The 23258-nt window shown below is 45.8% G+C and overlaps 1 protein-coding gene across 8 annotated transcripts in view; it reads left to right on the top strand.

The window, feature by feature from the left end:
• The window catches only part of LOC119967471 (sterile alpha motif domain-containing protein 12-like), a 119756-nt gene extending 96946 nt beyond the window's left edge, over window positions 1-22810 (top strand). For 7 of the 8 annotated variants that reach the window (XM_038800040.1, XM_038800041.1, XM_038800042.1 and 4 more), the window contains exon 5: window positions 18150-18551. In XM_038800040.1, coding sequence (XP_038655968.1) covers window positions 18150-18160 — 11 coding nt within the window. In that variant the 3' untranslated portion in view covers window positions 18161-18551. Of the gene's footprint in view, window positions 1-18149; window positions 18552-22230 lie in introns of those variants that run through there. The other variant, XR_005460993.1, reaches the window with a different exon arrangement.
• The last annotated feature ends 448 nt before the right edge of the window (window positions 22811-23258 follow it).

The raw sequence follows: 23258 nt of genomic DNA, 5'->3' as shown, positions 1-23258 counted from the left end.
CTTTGGAACAGGCCCCGACCTCCTTGTTGTTAAAGAAGGACAAGGACCCGACGGAGTGTGGGTCGTATAGGCCCATATCGTTACTGAATGTAAATGGCAAGATACTGGCGAAGGTGCTGGTGGCCAGGCTAGAGGGGTGCCTCCCAAAGGTGATCGGGGAAGACAGCTATTTTTGAATGTCTGAAGGTTATTAAACGTGATCATGATGCCAGCCGAGGGAAAACAGACGAAGGTGGTGTTGCCGTATTTTTGTTTTTGTTCCAGTGCCTGCCGGACCTTTTACCCAAGTCATTTTTGAGGGAAGTGAACAAAGTGGTCACCTAATTCATTTGGGGTGGGGGGGGGGGGGGGGGGGGAAAGGTAGTCAGGATTAGGTGGGTGGCCGGGGTTGGTTCGTGGGGGGGTTGCTTTGGGGGGGTCCTGATGGGTTAGGGTGGAGGAAGGACTGTGTAAGGCGTCAGTATTGAGAATGCTGACAACGGTACTGCTTCCGTTGGTGGTGGGCAAGTACTCTGGGAGTCCGATGGTGGTAGCAATGTTGAAGACTTGGAGGCAGTTGAGACAGTACTTTAAGTTGGAGGTTGGGTCAAGGGAGATGCTGATTTGTGGGAATCATAGGTTTGCACCAGGGAGGTTGGACAGGAGATTTCGGAGATGGGAGGAGAGAGGGATCAAGGTAATAAAAGATCTGTTCCTGTTGGACTTTCCGTCAGGTTGGGGAAGAAGTACGGATTGGGGCAAGGGATAGGGTTTAGGTACCTGCAGCTCCGAGACTTTGAAAGGAAGGATGTTCCAAGCTTCGTGATAGCGCCGGCCACTCGTTGTTGGAAGAGGTACTGACGGCAGGGGGATTGGAGTTGGTGGTGTTGGCGATTTACGGGAAGATTCTGGTGGAGGCTGATGTGTTGGGCTGGCTGGGTCGATGGGGACTGCACTTGATGCAGTGTAGTGAGAGACAGGCTTCCAACACTTGATGAGATGCAACACGATTTTATTTAACATCTAAACTATTATACATGTTCAACTGTGGGTTGACACTATGCTGACTTGAATGGAGACCTGACACTAGCCTGACCAGACTTACTAGCTACCACATGGTGTTTGCACTGGCTAGCTCACGAGCTCTGACTGTCTCAGAGACTGGGTCCCGAGAGAGCGGGAAAACTGGTACCCTCTGGCTTTATAGTGGTCGTGTCCTGTCTGGTGATTGGCTGCTCTGTTCTGTGTGCTTACTGGTCATCCTGTGTGTCAATCACTACCTGTCTGCACTCCATTATATACATAGATTTATATTATGACAGAGGACACGGTCTCCATGGAAGGGATTAAGGCCAAGTGGGAAGAAGAGTTGGGGGAGGTAATGGAAAGAGGTCTGTGGGGTGAGGTGCTGCGAAGGATTAACGCCTCAACCTCATGTGCGATTTTGTGCTGATACAGCTGAAGGTCGTGTACAGGGCGCACATCATGAAGGCGAGGATGAGCCAGCTCTTTGAGGGGGTGGGGGATGTCTGTGAGCAGTGCGGGAGGGGCCCTGCTAACCATGTACATATGTTTTGGCCCTGTCCGAAGTTGGAGAGGTATTGGAGGGAGGTCTTTAGCATCATCCTCGGGGTTTTACATGTGGATCTGGAACCGGATCCCTTCGAGGTAATTTTCGGTGTGTCAGACCAGTCCGAGCTGCAGGCGGGTGCTGGGGCACATGTTTTAGCCTTCGCCTCGCTGACTGCCAGGAGGTGGGTCCTGTTGGGTGGAGATCAGCTTCTCCACTCTGTGCCTCAGCTTGGCAGGGGGACCTACTGGAATTCTTGACCCCGGAGAAGGTGAAATTTGAGCTAAAGTAGCAGTTCTAAAATTCATGGGGATTGTTTATCATGCACTTTCACAAACTTGTTGCCAATGAACAGGTGGGGGGGGGGGGGAGGACAGTGCTCACTTGTTCACTTTTATTTGAAATGTACGAATGGATGTATTAGACTGTATATTAAAGGGGGCTGTTGTTCTTTGGGATTGTTATTTTGTTTGTTTTTCTTTTGTTGTTTGATGAAAATGATGAAAATGTGGAGAAAAGAAAAAGAAGAATTGGAGCTTTAAATGTTTAAAGATTTAAAGATATGTTAGTGATTTATAGTTAATACCAGCACTGCAAAGTGCATATGTTATCCAGGTTGATGAAAGATGTTGAATGTACTATGCATAGCAATACACTTAAGAAGACAGAATTTCAAGTTAATTGGGTTTCAAATTGGATTTTGCTTTCATAAAATGGAATTAGAATTTTGGGAATTTATAAACCTGTATGCTTTTACCTCATTACTGGTGGTGAGAATATAAAGCGCTTGACATTATTGATGAACTTTTACATCGGCATGTTAATAGGATGCAACGAAGATCAGATCTAAATTACAGATAAGGAAAACTGTAAATATTTTGTAGTGTACTATAGTATTTATTGTTTCAATGTTCATCATATTGGCAATAGTAATTTTAAAGGGAGATGTTCATCCATGAGCAATGTGGAGTGACTTATTGCATTATTGACTTTGCAACAATATTATTTTAACAATAAACTGCTACTGTGCATGTTTGTTAAATTTAACTTATAATCTATACAAAAAGATATTATACATTTTGGCAGACCGTGATAGAAGGTAGCTCTTGGGAGGTTAGTTAATTTGCTGGTGTATAATTGTAGTCATAAAGTGGTAGCATTTTCTACCCGACCTGCAAGGGGTTTACATAGATGATGGCAAATGTGTATGAAGTCATGTTTTGAATTAGTCAATTTGTGACTGAACTGTAAGATAAAATAATTAATGGAAAGGCATTTTCGTAGGAGTTCCTATTTTTTTGTACTGCTGTACTCTGCTCAATATATCTGATATGCAATATTTTCAGTTTTTGCTAAAAGTCATCAGTGGAAATCATCTGCTAAATACATTCTCTGAATAGACATAAATATGCTGCCAAATGCACAAGCCTATTCAGTAAAATATTTAATTAGGAACCTGTAGCCTGGCCTTCCAATTAAATTGAAACATGTGAGTTAAATTAGTATTTTTTAAAAATTGTTTTAAAAAAAAAGTGCTGTCTTTCAACTTAACATCCAGGTTGCAATTCAGTTTGGTTGCTGGTGCCATTTTAAAATTTAAATCAAGTTTATTCCAAAATAATAACCTGCTTGAAAGCATGCCAGAACAAATTAGGATTAGATCAAGAACTGTTTTGCCTACAATAACATTTTGTGTTTCCAACATTACATTTTCTGACATTAAACTGTTGAGGTTTGCATGATGAGTTGGAAATTTTGGCCTGGATTCTGTGGTTAGTGACAAAGAAATATGCATCCATGGTTTATGAGACTGATTACAGGGATGGTGAGACTGTCATATGAGGAGAGATTGACTAGGTTAGGATTGTTCTTGCTGGAGTTCAGAAGAATGAGTGGGGATCTCAGAGAGACTTATAAAATTCTAACAGTTTAGACAGCGTAGATGCAGGAAAGATGTTACCAATGATGGGTCCAGAACAAGGGATCACAGTCTGAGGATTCAGGGTAAACCATTTCGGACAGATGTAAGGAGACATTTCTTTTCACAAAGAGTGGTGAGCCTGTGGACCTCATTACCACAGGAAGTAGTTGATGCTAAAACTTTGAATATATTCAAGAGGCGGCTAGATATAGTGCTTGGGGAGAATGGGATCAAAGGCTATGGGGAGAAAGTAGGATTAGGCTATTGAGTTGGATGATCAGCCTTGATTGTGATAAATGGTGGAGCAGGCTCGAAGGGCCAAAATGCCGCCTCCTGCTCCTATCTTCTATGTGTCTCTGTGTCTATGACCTTGATTTTGCTGCATCCAGGCTGTTTTTGGGGTTTGTGGGGAGTGGGTGGTTTGGGAGCAGGATGGGTGGTTTGGTGGGAGGTGTAGGGTAAGTGAAGTGTAAGGGTGAAAGGGCAGAGCAGTCTCAAAGGGCTGAATTGCCTACTTCTGTTCCTAATTCCGATGTTCCTATGTAAATTCCTATGTTCCAAAACCAGGGGCTGGTTTAGCACAGGGCTAAATCGCTGGCTTTGAAAGCAGACCAAGGCAGACCAGCAGCACAGTTCAATTCCTGTATCAGCCTCCCCGAACAGGCGCTGGAATGTGGCGACTAGGGGCTTTTCACAGTAACTTCATTTGAAGCCTTCTTGTGACAATAAGTGATTTTCATTTCATTTTTCTTCAAGTGGGTGGGTGTGGTTCAGGATTGCCATGTTAATAGTCTGCAATTCTAAAAGACAGATTATGAACACAAGTATATATTTTGAGAACAACAGTACTTTAGGTCTTCAAATTCAAGCATGCTCATTTTTCACTGTCTGAAATTTAGGATGTTAGCTTTTGTAGGAAAACTCCAAACACTCTCTCCATGTAGCATCCTTACTGGCTAAAGGTTGCTAATCATGTCTCAATGATGTCATGATATTACAATGGGACATGTAGAAGAGGCAGGCCCCAAGAAGTTTAAAAAAAATTAATTTAGCGCGCCCAATTGTTTTTTTCCAATTAAGGGGCAATTTAGAGTGGCCAATTCACCTACCCTGCACATCTTTGGGTTATGGGGGCGAAACCCACGCAAACATGGGGAGAATGTGGAAACTCCACATGGACAGATGACCCAGAGCCGGGATCGAACCTGGGACCTCGGCACTGTGAGGCAGCAGTGCTAACCCACTGCGTCACCGTGCTTCCCCACAGGCCCCAAGGATGACTTCTACCAGTTCGGGGTATTGATCGTGCACTATCCATTTAAACACCATTCTCCAACCAACTAAGCTAACTGTGAATGGCCTCATTTAAGATAAATAAATTTAAAAAGTTTTGAAAGAAAGCTTTGTTAACGAATAAGTCGATGATGCTTATTTTTTCTTTGTTTATCACAATATTTAAAAGATCGTTCCAAATATTAATTTTGGGCCACGGAAAATAGAGTTTTCCTGTGGAATCCAGCAACGGAACAACATGGAATGACAGTATACTAAAGTAAATATATTTTTGGTTCATATTCTGTTTTATGTACTGCAATGCAATGAGCTAATGGAATAGATATGATAATGGGTGATGTAGACCATGTGGTAACCATGACATCAGCAGTCATGTGCTGGAGATTCTGTGCAACAGATATAGCAGGCAGCACTCTGGAGAGGTGTGCCTCGCTCATCATGTAAAATGTGTACACAGTGTTACTAAACCAGTTTGTTGATATTTTCCTAAGGGATATTCATTTTGCTTAGCTGAGTTTCAAAAGCCGCATTCATTCCAGCAGGGAATTTTAAGTTCAAAGTTTGAATGGCATCTTTAAGAGGCTGTCAAAGGATTAGTGGTATGAACAGAGTTCATTTTTTAAGAGGTTAACTACTTGAGATTTAAACACTTTGATGCTTTCATTAATGAGAGGATTTTAAAAATATCAAGTCTGTATATTGAGAGCTGTGTAGATATTTGGATCTTTTTCATCTCTGCATGGCCTCTGAGATCTGCCCATGGTAGACATTTGATGAATGGCTATAAAGTTTGCATGGAGGTTTGGGGAATCTTGGGGGATGTTTGGGCATTGTGCTCGAATGGAGGGCATAAGGGGCCATTGGTGGTTGGATGAAAAACATGTGTTGGCATGAAGGGCCAAGAAGGATGGGTGGGGTAACTTCAAGTGAATCAAATCTAAGTGAACCAGAGATTCAAATAAGAATCAATGTATAAACTGGAGTGAGGTTCTTTTTGCACATTTCCCATCTGGATAAACAATACTTGTGCAATATTAAATGTTTCAAAATGTAATAAACTGTAAAGTAAAATAAATAACTAAATAGTAAACAAATAATATACACATTTATTATAGATAACACTCACCAGTCTCTCTTTCTTCTTAGGCAGTCCCCTAGGGACTTGCTTCCACTAAGATGGCTGATAATGTTGGACGTTTAGCTGCTGTTGTATAATGAGTCAAAGGTTCTGCTCCTTTTCACAAACACCTTTATTTTACTTTAACAGACTCTGCACAAAACTCTTATCATCACACCACCTGACACAAAGGCCACCTGAAGCCCCTTTACATATAAGTGTCAATTATTGGATACTTAACATAAATGAGACAACTAATTGGAATGTCTCTTAACCAATTACGTAACAGATAAGTCCAATGCATGATCTGTAGACTCTGTCATATGCGGGGCATGAGTTGCTTAGAGGTTTGGATAGGTGAATTGTTTGGATGTTTGCGCACCCTCTCCATCAAATCACCTTCATCTCTACCTGCTCCTGACAAAGTATCTGTGCTTGCTTCATAGAATTCCTGAAGTGTAAAAAGAGGCCATTTGCCCATCGAGTCTGCACCAACCCTCTGAAAGAGCATCCTACCTAAGCCCACTCCCCGGTCTATCCCCAAATTCCCAGGTCACCTTTGGACACTAAAGGAAAATTTAGCATATTGGAGGCGATGGATTTTGCAAGCCATGTAGCTGGTAGGACGAGGACATTTGTTTTCCAAGTGTTCAGTCAAAGACCTATTTTCTCAAATGCTTTCTGAGTGAATGCACATAAAAGCCTCTTTGCATGCACAAGCTCAATGACTGAAGATGGAGTGATTTTGGTTTTGGAAGTAAGTTGAGCAGTCAAGTCCTGGTGGAGTTATTGGGACAAAGGGCAATATTGTCAACAATCTTGAAACTGTGTTCTGTGTTTGGATCAAACTCTGTAAAGGTTGTCATTGCTGATTCGATGTTGGGAAGCTCTTAACAATCGTTTGTTGTTGACATTGCAGGGGCTAGTGTCTCAACAGTGAGTTTTTCTTGTTCATCTTGTTGTTTTTCTAGTTGCATCAAATCACCATTTGACAACTTTTCTCTTGGGTCATGAACAATTCCACCACACCAGATTCCTCCATCACTTCAAAGCAAAGCTAAGGTGATGATCTGCTGCTGAATTTTGGGGGCAGCCTCATGAAACCTTCTGAGGTTGCTCCCACATTCAGGCCATGCTTTTGTCACACCTCATTCAGGCATGACAATGTAACTTCATTCTGTGAATCAGCAATATTGTCAATAGTCTTGAGGATATAATTGATATGCCAAACTTCCCTGATGGCTTATTCTCAACATACTGTTTCTTGATGAGCTGAGAGAAAGTATAATGTAAATAATAAATCTTATTATTGCTGTTCCCTCCTGATCCTTGGATTGTAGCAATGAAGCTCAAACCCCAATATCAACTGCATATTCTCCAGCCTCAAAACACTTTAAAACCTCTAATTTAATTTCTAAAGTGGTAGTTTTTCTTTTTCTATTCGTAGCATCAGATTCACTGCCATAACTCACTGAGCATTTTTGACTCATGTTTATTGAAGCAATAAATGACCTGCATACTTAAATCACAAGCTTCAAATGACTTCAAATGACACCAAAGTGGTGACTCTGCCTCCACCAAATACAAAGTCACATATGGGCCACACCTTGACCTCCAAAATCAACAGAAGCTTGCAGGTTCAGTACAACAGTGACGTCCAGGCAGAATGCCATAATTCGGCCTCCCCTGCAAGCAATTAGGTCTTGTCTTGTGCAGTATTTTTCTGCTGAGCAGATGGCAGCAATCCTACTTCAATGCCTCTATCTTTCACATCAAAAAGGTGCTGCTGAAATCATACAACAATGGCCCTCTCTTATGTGCAAGCAGCGCAAGTCATAAAGTTCAGTGGATTCATTCTCTTTATTGCAGATCCGTCATTAAAGCTACAGTATCCAATGATTTACTTTACTGGCCTTTATCCAATATCTTTTAATTGATTTGGTGATCAAAAACCTATCAATCTCAGTTTTAAAATTAACAATGGATCCAGCAGCAATTGCTGTTTGCGGAAAAGAGTTTCAAACATCTACCACCCTTTGTGTGCATGAATGTTTTCTAATTTAAGTTCTGAAAGGTTTGGCTCTAATAAGGTCTGCTCCCACTCAATTTCTCCATCAGCAGTGCTTCCACGGGGCAATGTGCAACATATGTAATATCTCTCTGGTTGCGACACAAGTGCATAAAGGTGGTGACTGGTGCCCCATTTAGTTGTGCTAATGATTTATCCACTTCACCACTGATGAAGATAGTTTTAGGAGCTGAAGTGGAATGATGCCAGGATCCGAGGCAGGAATTGTAAGATGGATGGAGTCAGCACTGTCGATATAGGGGCGGGATTCTCTGACCCTGAGCTGGGTCAGAGAATCGCCGTCGGGAAGACACCCTTCACGCGATGCCGCTCCGACGCCCCAACGCCGGTCCGCCGATTCGCTATAACCGGAGAATCAGCGCCATTGGCGCCGGCACAGTCGGCATGGCGCCAGTCGGGGGCTGCTCTACGCCCCCCCCCCCCCGGCGATTCTCCGCGCGCGATGGGCCGAGTTGCCTCCGAGATAGGCCGAGTCCCGCCAGCGCCATTCACATGTGGTCATACCCGGTGGGACCTCGGCGGGGGCGGCCTGGTTTTGGGGGGGGGGGGGGGGGGTCCCCAATGTGACTTGGCCCGCAATCAGGGCCTACCGATCAGCGGGCCGGCCTCTCCTGGTGGGGGCCTACATCCCTCAGCGCCTGGCCCCTGTAGCCCTCCGCTATGTTGCATTGGGGCCGGCGCGGAGAAGGAAACTAGCACGCATGCGTGAGTTCGCGCCGGTTGTAACTCGCATGCGTGAATTTGCACCGGCCATAGCGTGCATGCACAGACCTGCAGCACCCGTTTGATGCTGGTATTGGCAGCTGGAGCTGTGTGAGTCGCTCCAGTGCCGTGCTGGCCCCCTGTAGGGCACAGGATCGCTGCTCCTCGGGGCCTGTTGACGCCATCGTGAAACGCGATGATGTTTTACGATGGCGTCAACACTTAGCCTTAGGATCAGAGAATCTCGCCCAGGGATCCTGAGCGTTGAATTGAGGTTGTTGCGTGTTGGAGGGAATAGTCATTTTCAAGGAGGGGAGTTTTTAGTATGGCAGCAGATCCACAGTCAGGTTTAGTATTCAAAGATCTTATGGGGTTGGTAATGGATGGACAGAAGTAAGGGTTGGGGTGTGGGGGAGGGGAAGGGGTTTGTAAGGAGTGGAATTTGGGATCAGAATGGACATTTGGATGGTTGCCTGTGTTGGCATGGGGGGGGGGGGGGGGGGGGGGGCGATACATGGAAAGGCCAGGGAAATCGTAATAGGGTCCAATGTAACAGAGGAAAGAAGAAAGATTGTATTGAGTGGTTCAAGAACGATGGGGCAAGTGTGAGACTAACAGGAGGATTGTGGAAGGTACAGGAATGGGTCTCAAAGGTTACATGCACCAGACAGTAAGGGTTTCATGTCAAATGCAGCTTATTTGAATGTGCGCTGGATTAAAGTGGGAGGAGGTTAATTTTGGGTGGGTAGATTTCATGTTGTACACACTTGGCTAATTAAAGGGACTCATTAATGGTTAGTTAAATGGATGAGAAAAATGGATGGGCATGCTATCATATGTATTTCTGTCCTCTTCACATTGTGCAATTACTTTAATAACCATGGGTCTCATTCATTTGATATTCCTGCAACTTTGAAAGCAGGAGGAGACAATATGTAGAATAAGAGTTCATGCAGTTCTACAACAAAGGCCTCAAGACCAATAGCAGGCAGCACCAGAGGGGAAGGTTGGTCAAGGTGCAGAAATCCAGGGAAAGCATTAGTAAAGATTGGCACTGGTGCTCAATGCATCCAGAGAAGAACAAACTATCTCCAGATGTCAGACCGGCAATGCCAGAGCCATCAGAGGATGCTCTGGGAAATGTGTTGGTTCATCAAGACATGTCGCCATGTGGATTTGTTGGAAAAGCTACCACTGACCCTCGGGGTCACTGTACTGCTCAATTTCTATGCCAGCAGTGCTTCTAGGGGACAATGTGGAACATATGTGGCATCTGATATGCTGTGACACAGGTGCATAATGGGGGTGTCTGGTGTCCTATTTAGTTGTAATGATTTATGATTTATCCACTTCACCACTGATGAAGACAGTTGTGTTCAGCATCATCACTCATGGATCATGGAGTCATCAACTGCACTCGTGGCCATAGGGAAAGTTTTCCAGGGAACAGCCAGTTGCATATGCCCTATTATGTATTTTCTGCCCTATTATGTATTTTCTGCCCTATTATGTATTTTCTTGCCCTATTATGTATTTTTTTAACTTTTTCTTTTCATGTACCTAATGATCTGTCTGTGCTGAACGCAGAAAAATATTTTTCACTATACCTCATGACAATAAACAAATCCAAATTGGAAAGCATTTCATTCCTTGAACATACCAACTGCTGTGCGATGGCAGTAGATGACGAATGCTTGTTTCCTAGATATTTGTCATGACACATGTATCTTGTGCAACTCATGGCTCCCAGAGCTTTTTGAGCCAGTCCAGGTTGGATGGATCCTCCCTGAAGAGGGCCATGCCTTGCATACATGACAGATTACTTCAGTGAGACATTCCTGGAGTAAGGGGGAGCTCATGTATCCACAAGAGCCATCATAGAGCAAACAACTAGACTTCTTAAGATATGCTTCCGCTGCCTTGACTGATCCAGAATGGGTTCTGCAATATGTACCGCAGAGGGCACTGCACAACCTGGTGCAGCAAAGTGGACAGATACAAACATAAATGAATAAATAAAGGGAGCAAATCTTTGTCCTCATTATGCTCTCTCTCAAGAGAAACAAAGCCGGTGAATATGGCATAGAAATTGAGGACATGCCAAAAACGAGAACAGCACCAGGCGCCAAACAGTTTGCAATGCAACCACCCCGTTCCCGTAGGCGAAAATGGCATCTTGCCGTAGTGAGGCAAGAAACCAATTATCACCACTTAAGCCCAGCTTCCAGCCCAATTTCCATTCAATTAACAGGAGCCACCCCATATCCAAAGGCCTCCTATCATTCAGCGGCCTCCCCAGCAAGTGGTCATTCTGGCGCCGATTAGTACTCGTTTTGAAAAATGTGAACCTGTTGGAAGGGCTTCTGTGGGGAGCCGAGGAGATGAGTAGCCATCTTTGGTCACAGGCAAAGAGCTTAAGGGCGCTGGGATTGCCACGTCAGTGCTCGGTATGGAGGGGTGAGGGACCCTTGGCTGGGGGTGGAGGACCCTCCACAGGGGTGGACCGCCGCAGGAGATTGTGGGGGAGCTGGGGGGGGGGGGATAACCGGTGGACTACCGCTCACGGCACCACCATGCTGACCCCTGCATTGTTTACCCGCTCCAGGGGCAGCCATTGTCTCTGACCACCCACAACCCCCACCGATGGCCAAGGCCTCTGGTCTTGTACCAGAAGGTTATTGCGGATAGGGGATTAGCAATCATGGTTAAGTGAGCATTTCACACATTCCAAGTGGATTCCCGTGGGTGGGCGGGCCATGTAACTTGTGGGAGTCACTGCCGAGCATCCCAATGACACCTTGATGCCTGGACACTGTGCCTGAGCACTGCGGGAGGCAACACCACACATGCAGCAGCAAACATCCGAATACCCAGAGAATGGGACACAGCTCCAGGGTCATGTCAACGGCCAGAGGGTGGGTGGGTGCCACGGGGAGGGGGGGGCGGAGGGGAGAGGGGGTGCCTGCAGAGATGACAAAGGGTTTAGAGGTCAGGCCGCATTGTGGAAGAAAGTGACAGAGGCATCATATTGGTTGTGCACAAAGGTGTTTAATATGTTTCACAATCCCCCACTCTCCTGATGGTGCCACCCCCTTCTCCCTGGTGCTGTCAGTGATCCTCAACGTCCTTGGTTCTCCTACCTCTACCAGTACAGCTTGGTGTTTCCCCAGAATGCACACCTGAGGTGGAGGCAGCCAGCTGCTTACCTCATCTCATAGCCTTCGATGTCGCTGCCGGCTGTCCTCTGGGGGCTCTTGAGGCCTGAGGGCCCCTACGCACTTGCCAGCTGCTCATGCACAGCGGTGCCACCATGTCCCAAATGCTGACTGCGAGTCACAGCCTCATCAGATTGGTGGAACTTGGGGAGCTGGTGGCCACCGTTGCCACTCCATGGGACTGGTCCGGATTGGCACCCAGAGCCCCCTCCTCCCGGTCAGTTCCCATAGGGCCCTGGGGTTCACCTTGGGACAGAGAAGCAGTTGGTTTGGACCCCGGCTGCCCCTGCATCACCTGGCTCTGCACCTGGCAGTTTCCCAATGTCTGCACCACAGTGTTGACCTCGGCAATGCTCGTCAGTGACCAGGCCATGCTCTGCAGTGCCTCAGCAATGCCCATCTGAGAGCGGGACATGTCCCGCAGAACCTCATCGAGGTCAGCCTGGTACTTGGTGACATCCCCCGAGACCCTCGGGCATGGCCATCACTGACTGCACAATGCCTTGGACACCTTCACTAATGGTGCTGACGTCATCCACCAGGCTTCCCACTGGGGTCACCACCCTAGCATTGTTGGCTGAGGGGCTTTGCATTGCGGCGCCATCTCCTGCGGCCGTAGCCTCTGGGACTCCTCCAATCGGCTATAAAACTGGTGAATCACCAGTAGAGTGGTGCTCACCAGATTGTGCCCCAGAAGCCTGTCCACTACCTTTTCCCACCGAGGTGTGTGTACCTGTGCTGGCGGAGGGTGGGGATGACAGCTGTGCCACAACTATGGTTGCATCCTCTGAGCTCTCCTCCGAGGTGTTCTCCTCAGAGTCAGAAGAGGGGGCCGCCCGGGATCGGCCGGCACCATCGACTAGATGACCTGCAAGAGAATGGGCATGTGGGAGGGATAGGTCAGTCAGTAAGGCAATAACAACGCACGTTTGACAGGTCATCTTGGTGGAGCCAAGTGGTTCCTCACCTCTGCGCCATCCTCCACATGGGCGACCGATCTGTCCTCGCCCAACACAGTCATCTCCATGGCCCTCTCAAAGGTGGTGAGGAGTCTGGCACACCTCTGTCAGTCTGGGCCCTCTCCCAATGATTATGGGAGGGTTCTTCCTGAGGAGACACAGAGGGGGCATCATTAGCCATACGCGTGGTTCACAGTGTTAGGAGGGGGGTATGAAGGGAGGGTTGGCGTGGGGGCGGGCGTGGAGGGAGGGTTGGGGGTCACGGGGAGTTGGGGGTTGGGTACTCCCTTGTGGGAGACACCCCTTTGGTGTCTATTCAGTTGTACTGCCCGGTGTTGGTTGTTGACCTTCTTGCAGCACTGGAAGCCATTCCTCCTGGTCACAATTACCGAGCTGACAGCTGCTGCCACCTCATCCCAGGCAGCACTGGCTGCCGTGTGGCTGATTCTCCTCGGGGGGAACAGAACATTCCTCCTGACCTGCACTGCGTCTGGGAGCCTCGCGAGGTCAGTATTCCCATATCTCTGCGCTGGTCTCCTTGGCGCCATTATTGCGAGCTGACTGGAGTTGGCTGAGCAAGTGCAGCTTATGTGCTGCTTGACCTTGTTAGCGGGAGACTGGTGAGCACGCCCGGCCAAATCAGCTGGCGAGCCTTCATTTGCGGAGTGAAGCCCGTGAGGCCTCGTTATGTGGACCAATTAATATTGAAATATGTTGCCGGCATTGCTGGGCCGAACACCGGGAAGCATGTGGCAATTCCCGCTCGCTACCACACTTAGAAATATTTTCCGGAGAATTGCATGCATAAAATTTTAAAAACATACAATACACATAAAGTGATGTAACCTGCAAGGCTATGGATTTGGTGTCAGGAGGTGGGGTTAGAATGAGTGGTTAGCTTTTTTAGTTGGCACATACACCATGGGCGGGATTCTCTAAAAATGGGGCTATGTCCCCAAGCCGACGTGAAAACCGGCGCCAGTGACTCAGGCGTCAACGACCCTCAAAAGTGAGGAAGTCTCAACTTTCTAGGGGGCTAGGTTATGCTGGAGTCGTCCCCGCAGCTCCAACCGGTGGGAAACGGCCCGCGCGAGTCCGCGCATGCGCGGAACGGCCAACATATTTCCGCACATGCGGGGAGGTGGTTCCCTTTTCCGTGCCGGCCCCTGGGCAATACAGCGGAGCCCTACAGGGGCCTGGCACAGAGTAAAGTAGGCCGTCTGCTGGTCGGTAGGCTCCGATCGCGGGCCATAACACCGTGGGGGCGCCCCCCACAGGGTCGGATCCCCCTTCCCCCCTCCAGGATGGCACCCGCACACTCACCGTCCAGGTTCCGCCGTGTGGGAGGTGAGTAATCCATGCCGGCGGGACTTGGCCAAATTTGTCGGCCACTCGGCCCATTGAAGCCAGGAGAATCGCCGGGGGGCCGCTGTCAATGGCCCCTGACCGGCGATCCCGCTGGTGCCTGAAAAACAGTGTCGGAGAATGGGGAAGCCGGCGTCGGGGCGGTGGGTCATGATTCTCGCGCCTCCCTCCCTCCCCCAGGGATTCTCCGACCCGGCGCCGGGTCGGAGAATCCCGGCCCATGGGTTTAATGGTCTCTTTCTATGCTGTAACATTTCTATGGTTCCATATCCTATTGGGCAGAGTGCAAGGAACCTAACTCTAATCCTCCTCAGATGATGAGCATTTCTCAGCATGAGGAGAAGGTCATAAATCCAATTGGCAGGACCATGGACAGATGTGCAGAGATGCCAATGACAAACTATTTTAAGCAAGGTTCTAAAATACTAATACATCTTTTTATGACCACAGCATATGTTATTTGCTGAGCAAGCCAAATCCCAGAGGGAAACCTGTCTTACTGAGCATAACTTTTATATTCTGAAAACCAGGAGAAATCTACTGATCCCAGAAGCATAGAATTCCACCGTTCCTACCTTATTATTGAACATTATACCAACCACATACATTACAGACATAGCATGAAACCGTAGATGGAACAATCTCTCCATGCTCTGCTACCATGTGATCTTACATTGCTGATGATATAGACGCTATATTTATATATTTAACATTAACCCTTTTTTTAAAATGGCACTCATCAACCTAACTATGGATGAAGCTATACACTCAAAATGCCGAAGACATGGCAGAACTCATGGAGTGAATGGTCATCTCCATAGTCCATGTAATCCAGAGTGTATCTGACATATTTCCCTAACCTCTGCCACATGTCCAGCAGGCTTCTTGTTGCTGTGACCAGAGTCCAGTCATTAGAGCTGGGCTTAACATGATCTTGATCCCTAGCAGTCCTCTGATCATCTAAGGACCTGGCTGTTGCACCCTCCGTATCTGCTGGGCATGTCTGCAGCATGTCCACCTGATTGTGCTCCCAAATCTACATGTGAACCCTTCAGAGACTTTGTGGGTGTAACTGTGCTGGTGGAGGTTGATGAAGAGGCAGTATTCTTTGGGGTGGTAACTACTTCATCCTGAGGTGGAATCTTCAGGCTCCTCCCATGGCTGTGGCATGGTACTTGGAGATGGTGACCTGTAGTGGAGAACAAAAGGAATCACATTATCAATCAGCATAGTTTGAGAATTTCACATTAGGTGCATCCATTCTGTATGCCCATTAGCCAACAACAGAATGTTTGTCTGTCTTCATTATATCTGGCCAGCCAGCCTTGCCACCTACAAACAATCATGGTTCCTCCTCATTTGGGATCTATTGCCTATCTCTTGGCTGCTGTGAGGAGGCTGATACCAGGAACTCCTCCTCTTGTCTGTTTCCACTCCCACGAATTGTGGGTCAGATTGTCCTTCTGGACAAAGTGCAATGTTATTGACATTGTGACACCAAAGTGACTCCAAACCCCCTTGTCTGCACGCATTCTCATCACACCTACTGGGTTGTCATTCACATGTTGCTTCAAAGTGCATACAAAAGTGCAAAAGGCATTGGCTTCAAATGTCATGCAGCACTCAGGCTAATCACACGTTCACACCTCTGGCGTACCAGCCCACTTGCACCTTACACTATTGATGACCACTCAAGACATGCATTTTGAAATATGTCATTGGCACTTACCATTGTAAATCAGAGCAGATTGTTAACCTGTTTCCTGCACTCGACCCATTTATCATTCCATGATTGTTCACCACCTCTTCAACCTCTCTTCAGGCTGGCAGGAGGGCCTTTTGATCCCATCTGCATGAAAGATCACCTCCTGCCTTGCCCTGAAACCCTGAAAGCCTGCAAGGGGGCATCGCTGAACTGTGGGGCTGGTCTGGTTGAATGGTCAGGTATCGGATCTGATTGGATCTTGGGATTAAGCTCAGTTGAATATAGCACTCTTTAGCACTGTAGTGCTCTGGTTGTAATCAAAGCCATCCGGTTGCAACTTCAGGAATGGCTCGGTCACTGAAATACTTTTGAAGTGTAATCTCTGTAGAAAATGTGGGAGCCAATTCTAATTCTCTTTGCCCACCTGGTGAGGCACTAAGGCATACATGAGTCCATTTCCACAGCTAGTAATTCCCGAATAGGTCGCTAGTCTGTTGCCAGGGGCTTACAGTTTGAGAGGCCCCACTGCACATCAAGTGTGGCTGACCAGTCATCTCTCCCGCTCTTATCACCAACCTCTGGCATGTTGGAAGGATTTTCAGGTTGACGCTCCCAACCTGTTTGACCATGTTATGAGTGCACCTCCCTGGGCCTTCAGGTCCTGGGGTGGGTCTCAAACCTATAACTTCTGGCTCAGAAGTAGAGACACTACCACAAACCTTCTGGGAGCCAATTAACACACAGCAAACTCCCACAATCAGCAATGTGATAAGCATCAGGTAATATGTCTTTGATGTTGATTCACAGATTAATGTTTGCTTGGATAGCAGGGATAATTCCTTTACTCTTCAAAATAGTATTATGGTTTCTTTTTACATCTTTTAAATAATTTATAGGAAGCAAAGGGTGAGGGGGAATATTTTTTTCTCAGATTAAAGAAAATTTGGAAGTGCTTGGTCCATTTATGCACTTGTATTAGAGCATGGGCTAAGAAAGCGTGATGTCAGAATATGGTGATAATTAAAAAAAATAGGATTTTAAACAGCACGGAAAACAATAAAATATTTTAGGAGAACATTCAAAATAATTGGCAAAAGGAGTATGTGTGATGTGAGGAAAAATGTTTTCACTAAGTGGATGGTTGGAGTCTGGAACCAACATCCTGAAAGGGTGGTGGAGGCAGTTTCAATCGAGGTACTCCAAAGGGGATTGGATTGCTATCTGAAAAGAAAGAATGCGAAAGGTTACAGGAATAAGGCAGAGCAGTGGGGCTGGATAGAATGCTCTTTCAAAGAGCAGTACAGACTCGATTGGCTGAATGGCCTCCACTGTAATGATTCTGTGATGAGCTCAATTGGTAGACATGTGGCAGATGCAAGTAAAGGGGAGATGTAGAAGATCAGAATAAAAGAAAAGGAATACACTTTCTTTTTCTTTTTAATTTTTCCAATTAAGTGGCAATTTAGCGTAGCCAATTCATCTACTCTGCACAAGTTTGGGTTGTGGGAGTGACACTCCCAGCTGACACTGGGAGAACGTACAAACTCCATACGCACAGTGATCCAGGGCTGGGATCCAACCCGTATCCTCGGCACGGTGAGGCAGCAGTGCTAACTACTGAGCCACCGTGCTGCCCCATGGATACATTTGGAAAGAAAATGAAAAGTGTGAATGAACAGCAAGGTAAACCATAACAAGAGCCTACCAAGTTTTGTGTTTTGTCTTTACATAGCACCTTAACATTGAAAAATGACACAAGACATTTGATTTTTACATAAACAAACAAATATACCATGGGCGGGATTCTCCTGTCTCCGACGCTGAAATCGTGTTCGGCAATCGGCCGGAGAATCCTCGTTTGTGCCGAAATCAGGAGCAGTGCCGCTTTTGTGATGTTCTGCCCCCTCCAAAACGCGAGTATGCCGTACACCGTTAGGATGGCCTCAGGACGTCACCTGAGGTCCTCCCCCGATGGACCGGGTTCCCGATGGCGTGAGACACGTGTGCTTTTTTTTCTGGGAATCCAACATGGCGGCTGTGGACTGAGTCCAGTGCCGCCACAGTCGGGTGGGAGCCATTCTGCAGGCAGGGGAGACTTTGTAATATTACATATTACAGCCACTATTGTACTTCAGGCCTTACATACCTACTCTAGCAACTGCAGTACAATACTGAGGGACCAGTGCTTTGTAAGTTTATATGAAATTTTAAATGACATCTGTTTGTCTTTTCAGATGAAAATTGAGGACCCAACGCCTGAAAACTGCCCTGGCCAACATTCCTCCCTGGACCCTGAGCATAAAAATGTAATTCAACACATTTGCTGTCTGTGGAACATTTTTAATTACAAACTACCTGCCAGATTGCCTACAAAGAAAATGTATTCATTCATTCCGAAGCACTTTCAGGTGATCCCAGGACAAAGAAACAATCAATGGAGTTTTCTTTTCTTTCTGCTCAGTCTGATTTATTAATACAAAGAACAATACAGCAGAGGAACAGGCCCTTCGGCCCTCCAAGCCTGCACAGAACACATGTACTATCTAGACTAACCGCCTGTATCCTTCTGCACCCCGGTGTTCATGTACCTATCCAGATAAGTCTTATAGGTAACCAACGTATCTGCCTCAACCACCTCACTTGGCAGGGCATTCCAGGCCACCACCACCCTCTGTGTAAAAAAAACTTCCCCCGCACATCTCCACTGAACCTTTTCCCCCCTCACCTAGAACTTGTGCCCCCTTGTAATTGACATTTCTGTTTGGGAAAAAGCCTCCAACTGTTAACCCTGTCTATACCCCTAATAATTTTATAAACTTCTATCAGGTCCCCCATCAGCCTCCGTCTCTCTATGGAGAATAATCCCAGTTTATTCAATCTCTCATCATAGCTAATACCCTCCATACCAGGCAACATCCCGGTAAACCTTTTCTGTACTCACTCCAAAGCCTCCACGTCCTTCTGGTAGTGCGGTGACCAGAATTAGATACAGTATTCAAAATATGGCCTAACCAATGTTCTATATAATTGTAACATAATTTTCGAGCTTTTATCCTCGATACCCCATCCTATGAAGGCAAGTATGCCATATGCTTTCTTTACCATCATTTCCACACGTGCTGCCACTTTTAAGGCTTTGTGGACCTGCATGCCCAGATCTCTGTGTCTCTCTGCTCATGATGGTTCTGCCATTTATTTTATTACTCCAACCTGAATTGGATCTACCAAAATGCATCACCTCGCATTTGTCCGGGTTAAATTCCATCTGCCATTTCTCTGCCCAGTTTTGCAGCCTATCTATATCCTGTTGTATTCCCTGTCAATTATCATCACTATCCGCAACTCCTGCAATCTTAGTGTCATCTGCAAACTTGCTAATCAGATCAGCTACGTATTCTTCCAAGTCATTTATATATATATTACAAAGAGCAGAGGTCCCAGAACTGATCCCTGTGGAACACCACTAGTTACAGACCTCCATTTGGAAAAACACCTTTCCACGCTACCCTCTGTCTTCTATGGCCAAGCCAGTTCAGGATCCATCCAACTAGTTCGCCCCTGACCCCATGTGATCTAATCTTTTGAACCAGCCTACCATGAGGGACCTTATCAAATGCTTTACTAAAGTCCATGTAGACAATATTAACAGCCCTTCTCTCGTCAATCATTTTTGTCGCCTCCTCAAAAAATTAGCGAGACATGACCTTCCTCATATAAAACCATGCTGTCTGTCGCTAATAAGACCATTCGCTTCCAAATGTGCATAGACCCTGGGCGCGATTCTCCACGAATGCGGAGAGTCGTAAAGGCTGCCGTGAAACTGGCCGTGTTTCACGGCAGCCTTCGCGCCCCCTCCCGGGACCCGATTCTCCCCCCCGGGCGGGGCTAGCAGCGCGGCCCCGTGAAGCACGGCATCGCGGGCTTAGCGACCGTCGCTAAGCCCGCGCGCCAAGCGTCACGGCGGTTGTCCGGAACGGCACTTTGCGGCCGTTTTCACGAACTGTGAGAGCAGGTGTGTTTGCGTTCGTGAAAACGGCCGTAAAGGCCTGGGAACTCGGCCCATCGGCCAGGGGAGAATCGCTGTTCATCGTAAAAAACGGCGAGCAGCGATTTGTGTCGTGGGGCGGCCGTGGGGGGGGGGGGGGGGGGGGGGGGGGGGGGAATAGCGGGAGGTCAGGAAAAATGTCGGGAAGGCCCTCCCGCTATTCTCCGACCCGTCGTGGGCAGTGGAGAATCGCGCCCCCTAACTCTGAGAACCTTTTCCAAGAATTTCACGTTCCTGACGTCAAGCTCACTGGCTTATAATTACCCGAGTTATTCTTGCAACCCTTCTTAAATAACGGTACCAGCCTCCCCGAACAGGCGCGGAATGTGGCGACTAGGGGCTTTTCAGAATAACTTCATTTGAAGCCTACTTGTGACAATAAGCGATTTTCATTTCATTTCATTTTTTTTTGCATAAAATTCAGCCCAAGGAAAACATACTCCCTTTGGAAGTGGAATGGGCAAAAGTTAAAAATGTGAAAGGGTTAGTTAACTCAATGGTTCAAGCACATTGGAGTATGTTGCTCTGGGATTCAGGCTGAATTTTTGCACTCCACCGACCCATTATTTGTAAAGCATACAGTTCTCAGACCTATGACACAGTTGGTTCCTGAAAACCACGTTGTAAGTCAAAACATCATAAATCGGAACTGATTTTCCTATAGGAACAATGGTAAAAATTGGGGATAGGTTCCTGAACCAAGGTAGGCAATCACTCATAGGTGACCTGGCAGTGTTAAGTGCTCTCAACTCTTTTCCTGTCGAGTCACTGAGGTGATTGTTAATGCCTACATACCTTATCACAAGTTTCTTGGTTAGTATGGAGATATAATGAAGCTATTCATCACTGTCAGTTACCTGTTTAACCTTGAACTATGTGAGTCTCAACACTTGTTAAACACAACGTAAGCGTATAAATGTATTTTTAAAATTTTCACCGGGTGGCATGGTGGTACAGTGATTAGCACTGCTGCCACACAGCACCAGAGACCCTGATTTGATTCCGGCCTTGGGTGACTGCCTGTGTGAAGTTTGCACTTTCTCTCTGTATGTTTGTGTGGATTTCCTCCGGGTGCTCTGGTTTACTCCCACAGTCCAAAGATGTGCAGGTTAGGTGGATTGGCCATGTTGAATTGTCCCTTAGTGTCCAAAGGTTGGGCGGAAGAATGGGCCTGGGTTGGCGCAGACTCGATGGGCTAAATGGCCTCTTTCCGCACTGTAGGAATTCTATGATTCTATGAAAACACTAATTTCAAACTTCATAAAGATGGCTTAACCTGTCCGGTTATACAGATGGGCGGCATAGAAAGTCAATGCACACATATGAATGTGCTGGCATGGTGTCATAAAGTCGGAACCAACATTGTAAAGTTGATTTATATACATTGTAAGTGCCGTTCGTTGCAACTTGAACATAATAAAGTCGAGGACTGCCTGTAATTCCAAATCTTGGACTCATTCTTGTCACTGTTTTCTGAACCACCTCTAATGCTGAAATCCTTTTAAAGAAAGGCTGCCTAAAATTGTATGTAATATTCTCTCTGTGGTCTCATTGGTAATCGGTAATCAAGCAAAGTTATCACAATTGTTTTAGCCAAATTATCAATGACTACATCCAATTCATTTTATCTTACAGATTTACTGGGTTGTTCAGAAATATTTCCTCATTGTGTATTAAATCATTAATGTTTTCTGCAAATATATCCACTACCTTACATTTATTGGGACAAATTGAGCTATGGAATCTAATTAATCTACATTAATATCCAATTGCATGTTTTTCCCTCTTCTCTATATTTATAATTGTCTTCAAGCTTGGTACCCTTAGAAAATACCTTCAAATAATACATAGAAAACGTGCACAGCAAAGAGCCTTTATAGAACTCCATGGGTCACCGCTCACTGGACAGACTTTATGCATTTCAGTCCAACCAACCAAATTGCTATTAATTCCCCGAATGTTGATGTAAATTCTAGCCATTGGATAGCCCTCATCAATTGGTTATCAGTTATTTCCGTTAGCTATAAAAGTCAATTAAATAGATGAGATTCTCCACTCACATTTGTTACTAGGCTTTAAATATTAACTCATCCATCATCCAATTGCCTTGGTTTAAGAAATGTTGTGGGAACCAAGCCACATATATTTACTCCCCTATAGACAGAGGGGAACATAATGCTTGAACAACTTTTATTCAAGAAAGCATGAAAATATTTACTTCTACATCTTCAGAAGGTAATCTATTTTGTGAATTGCCATTTGTTCTTAAGGAAGAAGTTTAATCAACTCTATTTTAAGAAGGAGAACTTGCAGAGGTTACTGATCTTGCGGCTGAGAGATAACAGAGGTGCATTGTTTACAGAAAGCTATGACCAACTTGCTGCAAAAATTTCCAAAGCAAGATTAAATGAATTGCATATAAAACCAGTTTCTTCCCTCTTCATTCATCAACACATGTAAGTTGCTTGTCACTCCCTCATAATTTATTCATAGCTCTGGCTGAACGGAGAAATCAATAAAACTGTCTTGTAAATAAAGAACGGCAAAAGGTTTAGATTTATCAGCTTTGTACCATATTATGGAAATATCGGCATATCCCCATACTCCTGATGTACATTTGTCAAAGGAGGTCAGGCATACTGATGGAATGAAAAGTTGTACTTCCTATGTTCTTTTGTGTATTGAGCGACTGAAGAATTGAGCATTTATTTCATGGTTGTGTTTTTATGATACTAAGCACTGTAGAATATGAGAAAATTTCTATTCTTGACTGTTTTTTGTTTCTACTTTATTCATGGGTCATTATTGTGGATGCTAAAGATTTGAAAATAAATCAAGTGTTGGAAGAAACCATGTTTAATTGTATGAAACCATTCTTATGTTCCTACCTGAAGCTCTAGGTAAAATTGCACAAATCAATGACCAAAGTGGGTTTGAAATAAAGATGCTGCATGTAATATTTAGAATTATATGGAGCAGAATCTTGGTGGCTAGATAGCAGCAAGAAACATGGGGGCTGGTAGATGCTTAATTTCTGGCTGTCATGCCTATTCTGAGCTGCCACCATGTTTTGAGATTGGTGCCTTCTGTCTTGGACTCTAGCTAGGAGGATTTGGTTCTTACACAGACTGTGGACATCAACTGGTATCTGCTTAACATTTGTTTATTATTACGACTTCTAAATTGTTTTAAAGTAGGCATATCGCTCTTAGACAGGATTCCAACCTCTCCCTTGAGAGTCTAACACATGAATGACTAGTGTCAGTGGTACATCATGAACACATCTGTTAATCCTTTA

This window comes from Scyliorhinus canicula, chromosome 6 (assembly GCF_902713615.1).
Source record: "Scyliorhinus canicula chromosome 6, sScyCan1.1, whole genome shotgun sequence".
Classification (NCBI taxonomy): Eukaryota; Metazoa; Chordata; class Chondrichthyes; order Carcharhiniformes; family Scyliorhinidae; genus Scyliorhinus; species Scyliorhinus canicula.
The sequence above is the reverse complement of the archived record's forward strand: the minus strand, read 5'-3'. Positions and strand labels throughout refer to the sequence as shown.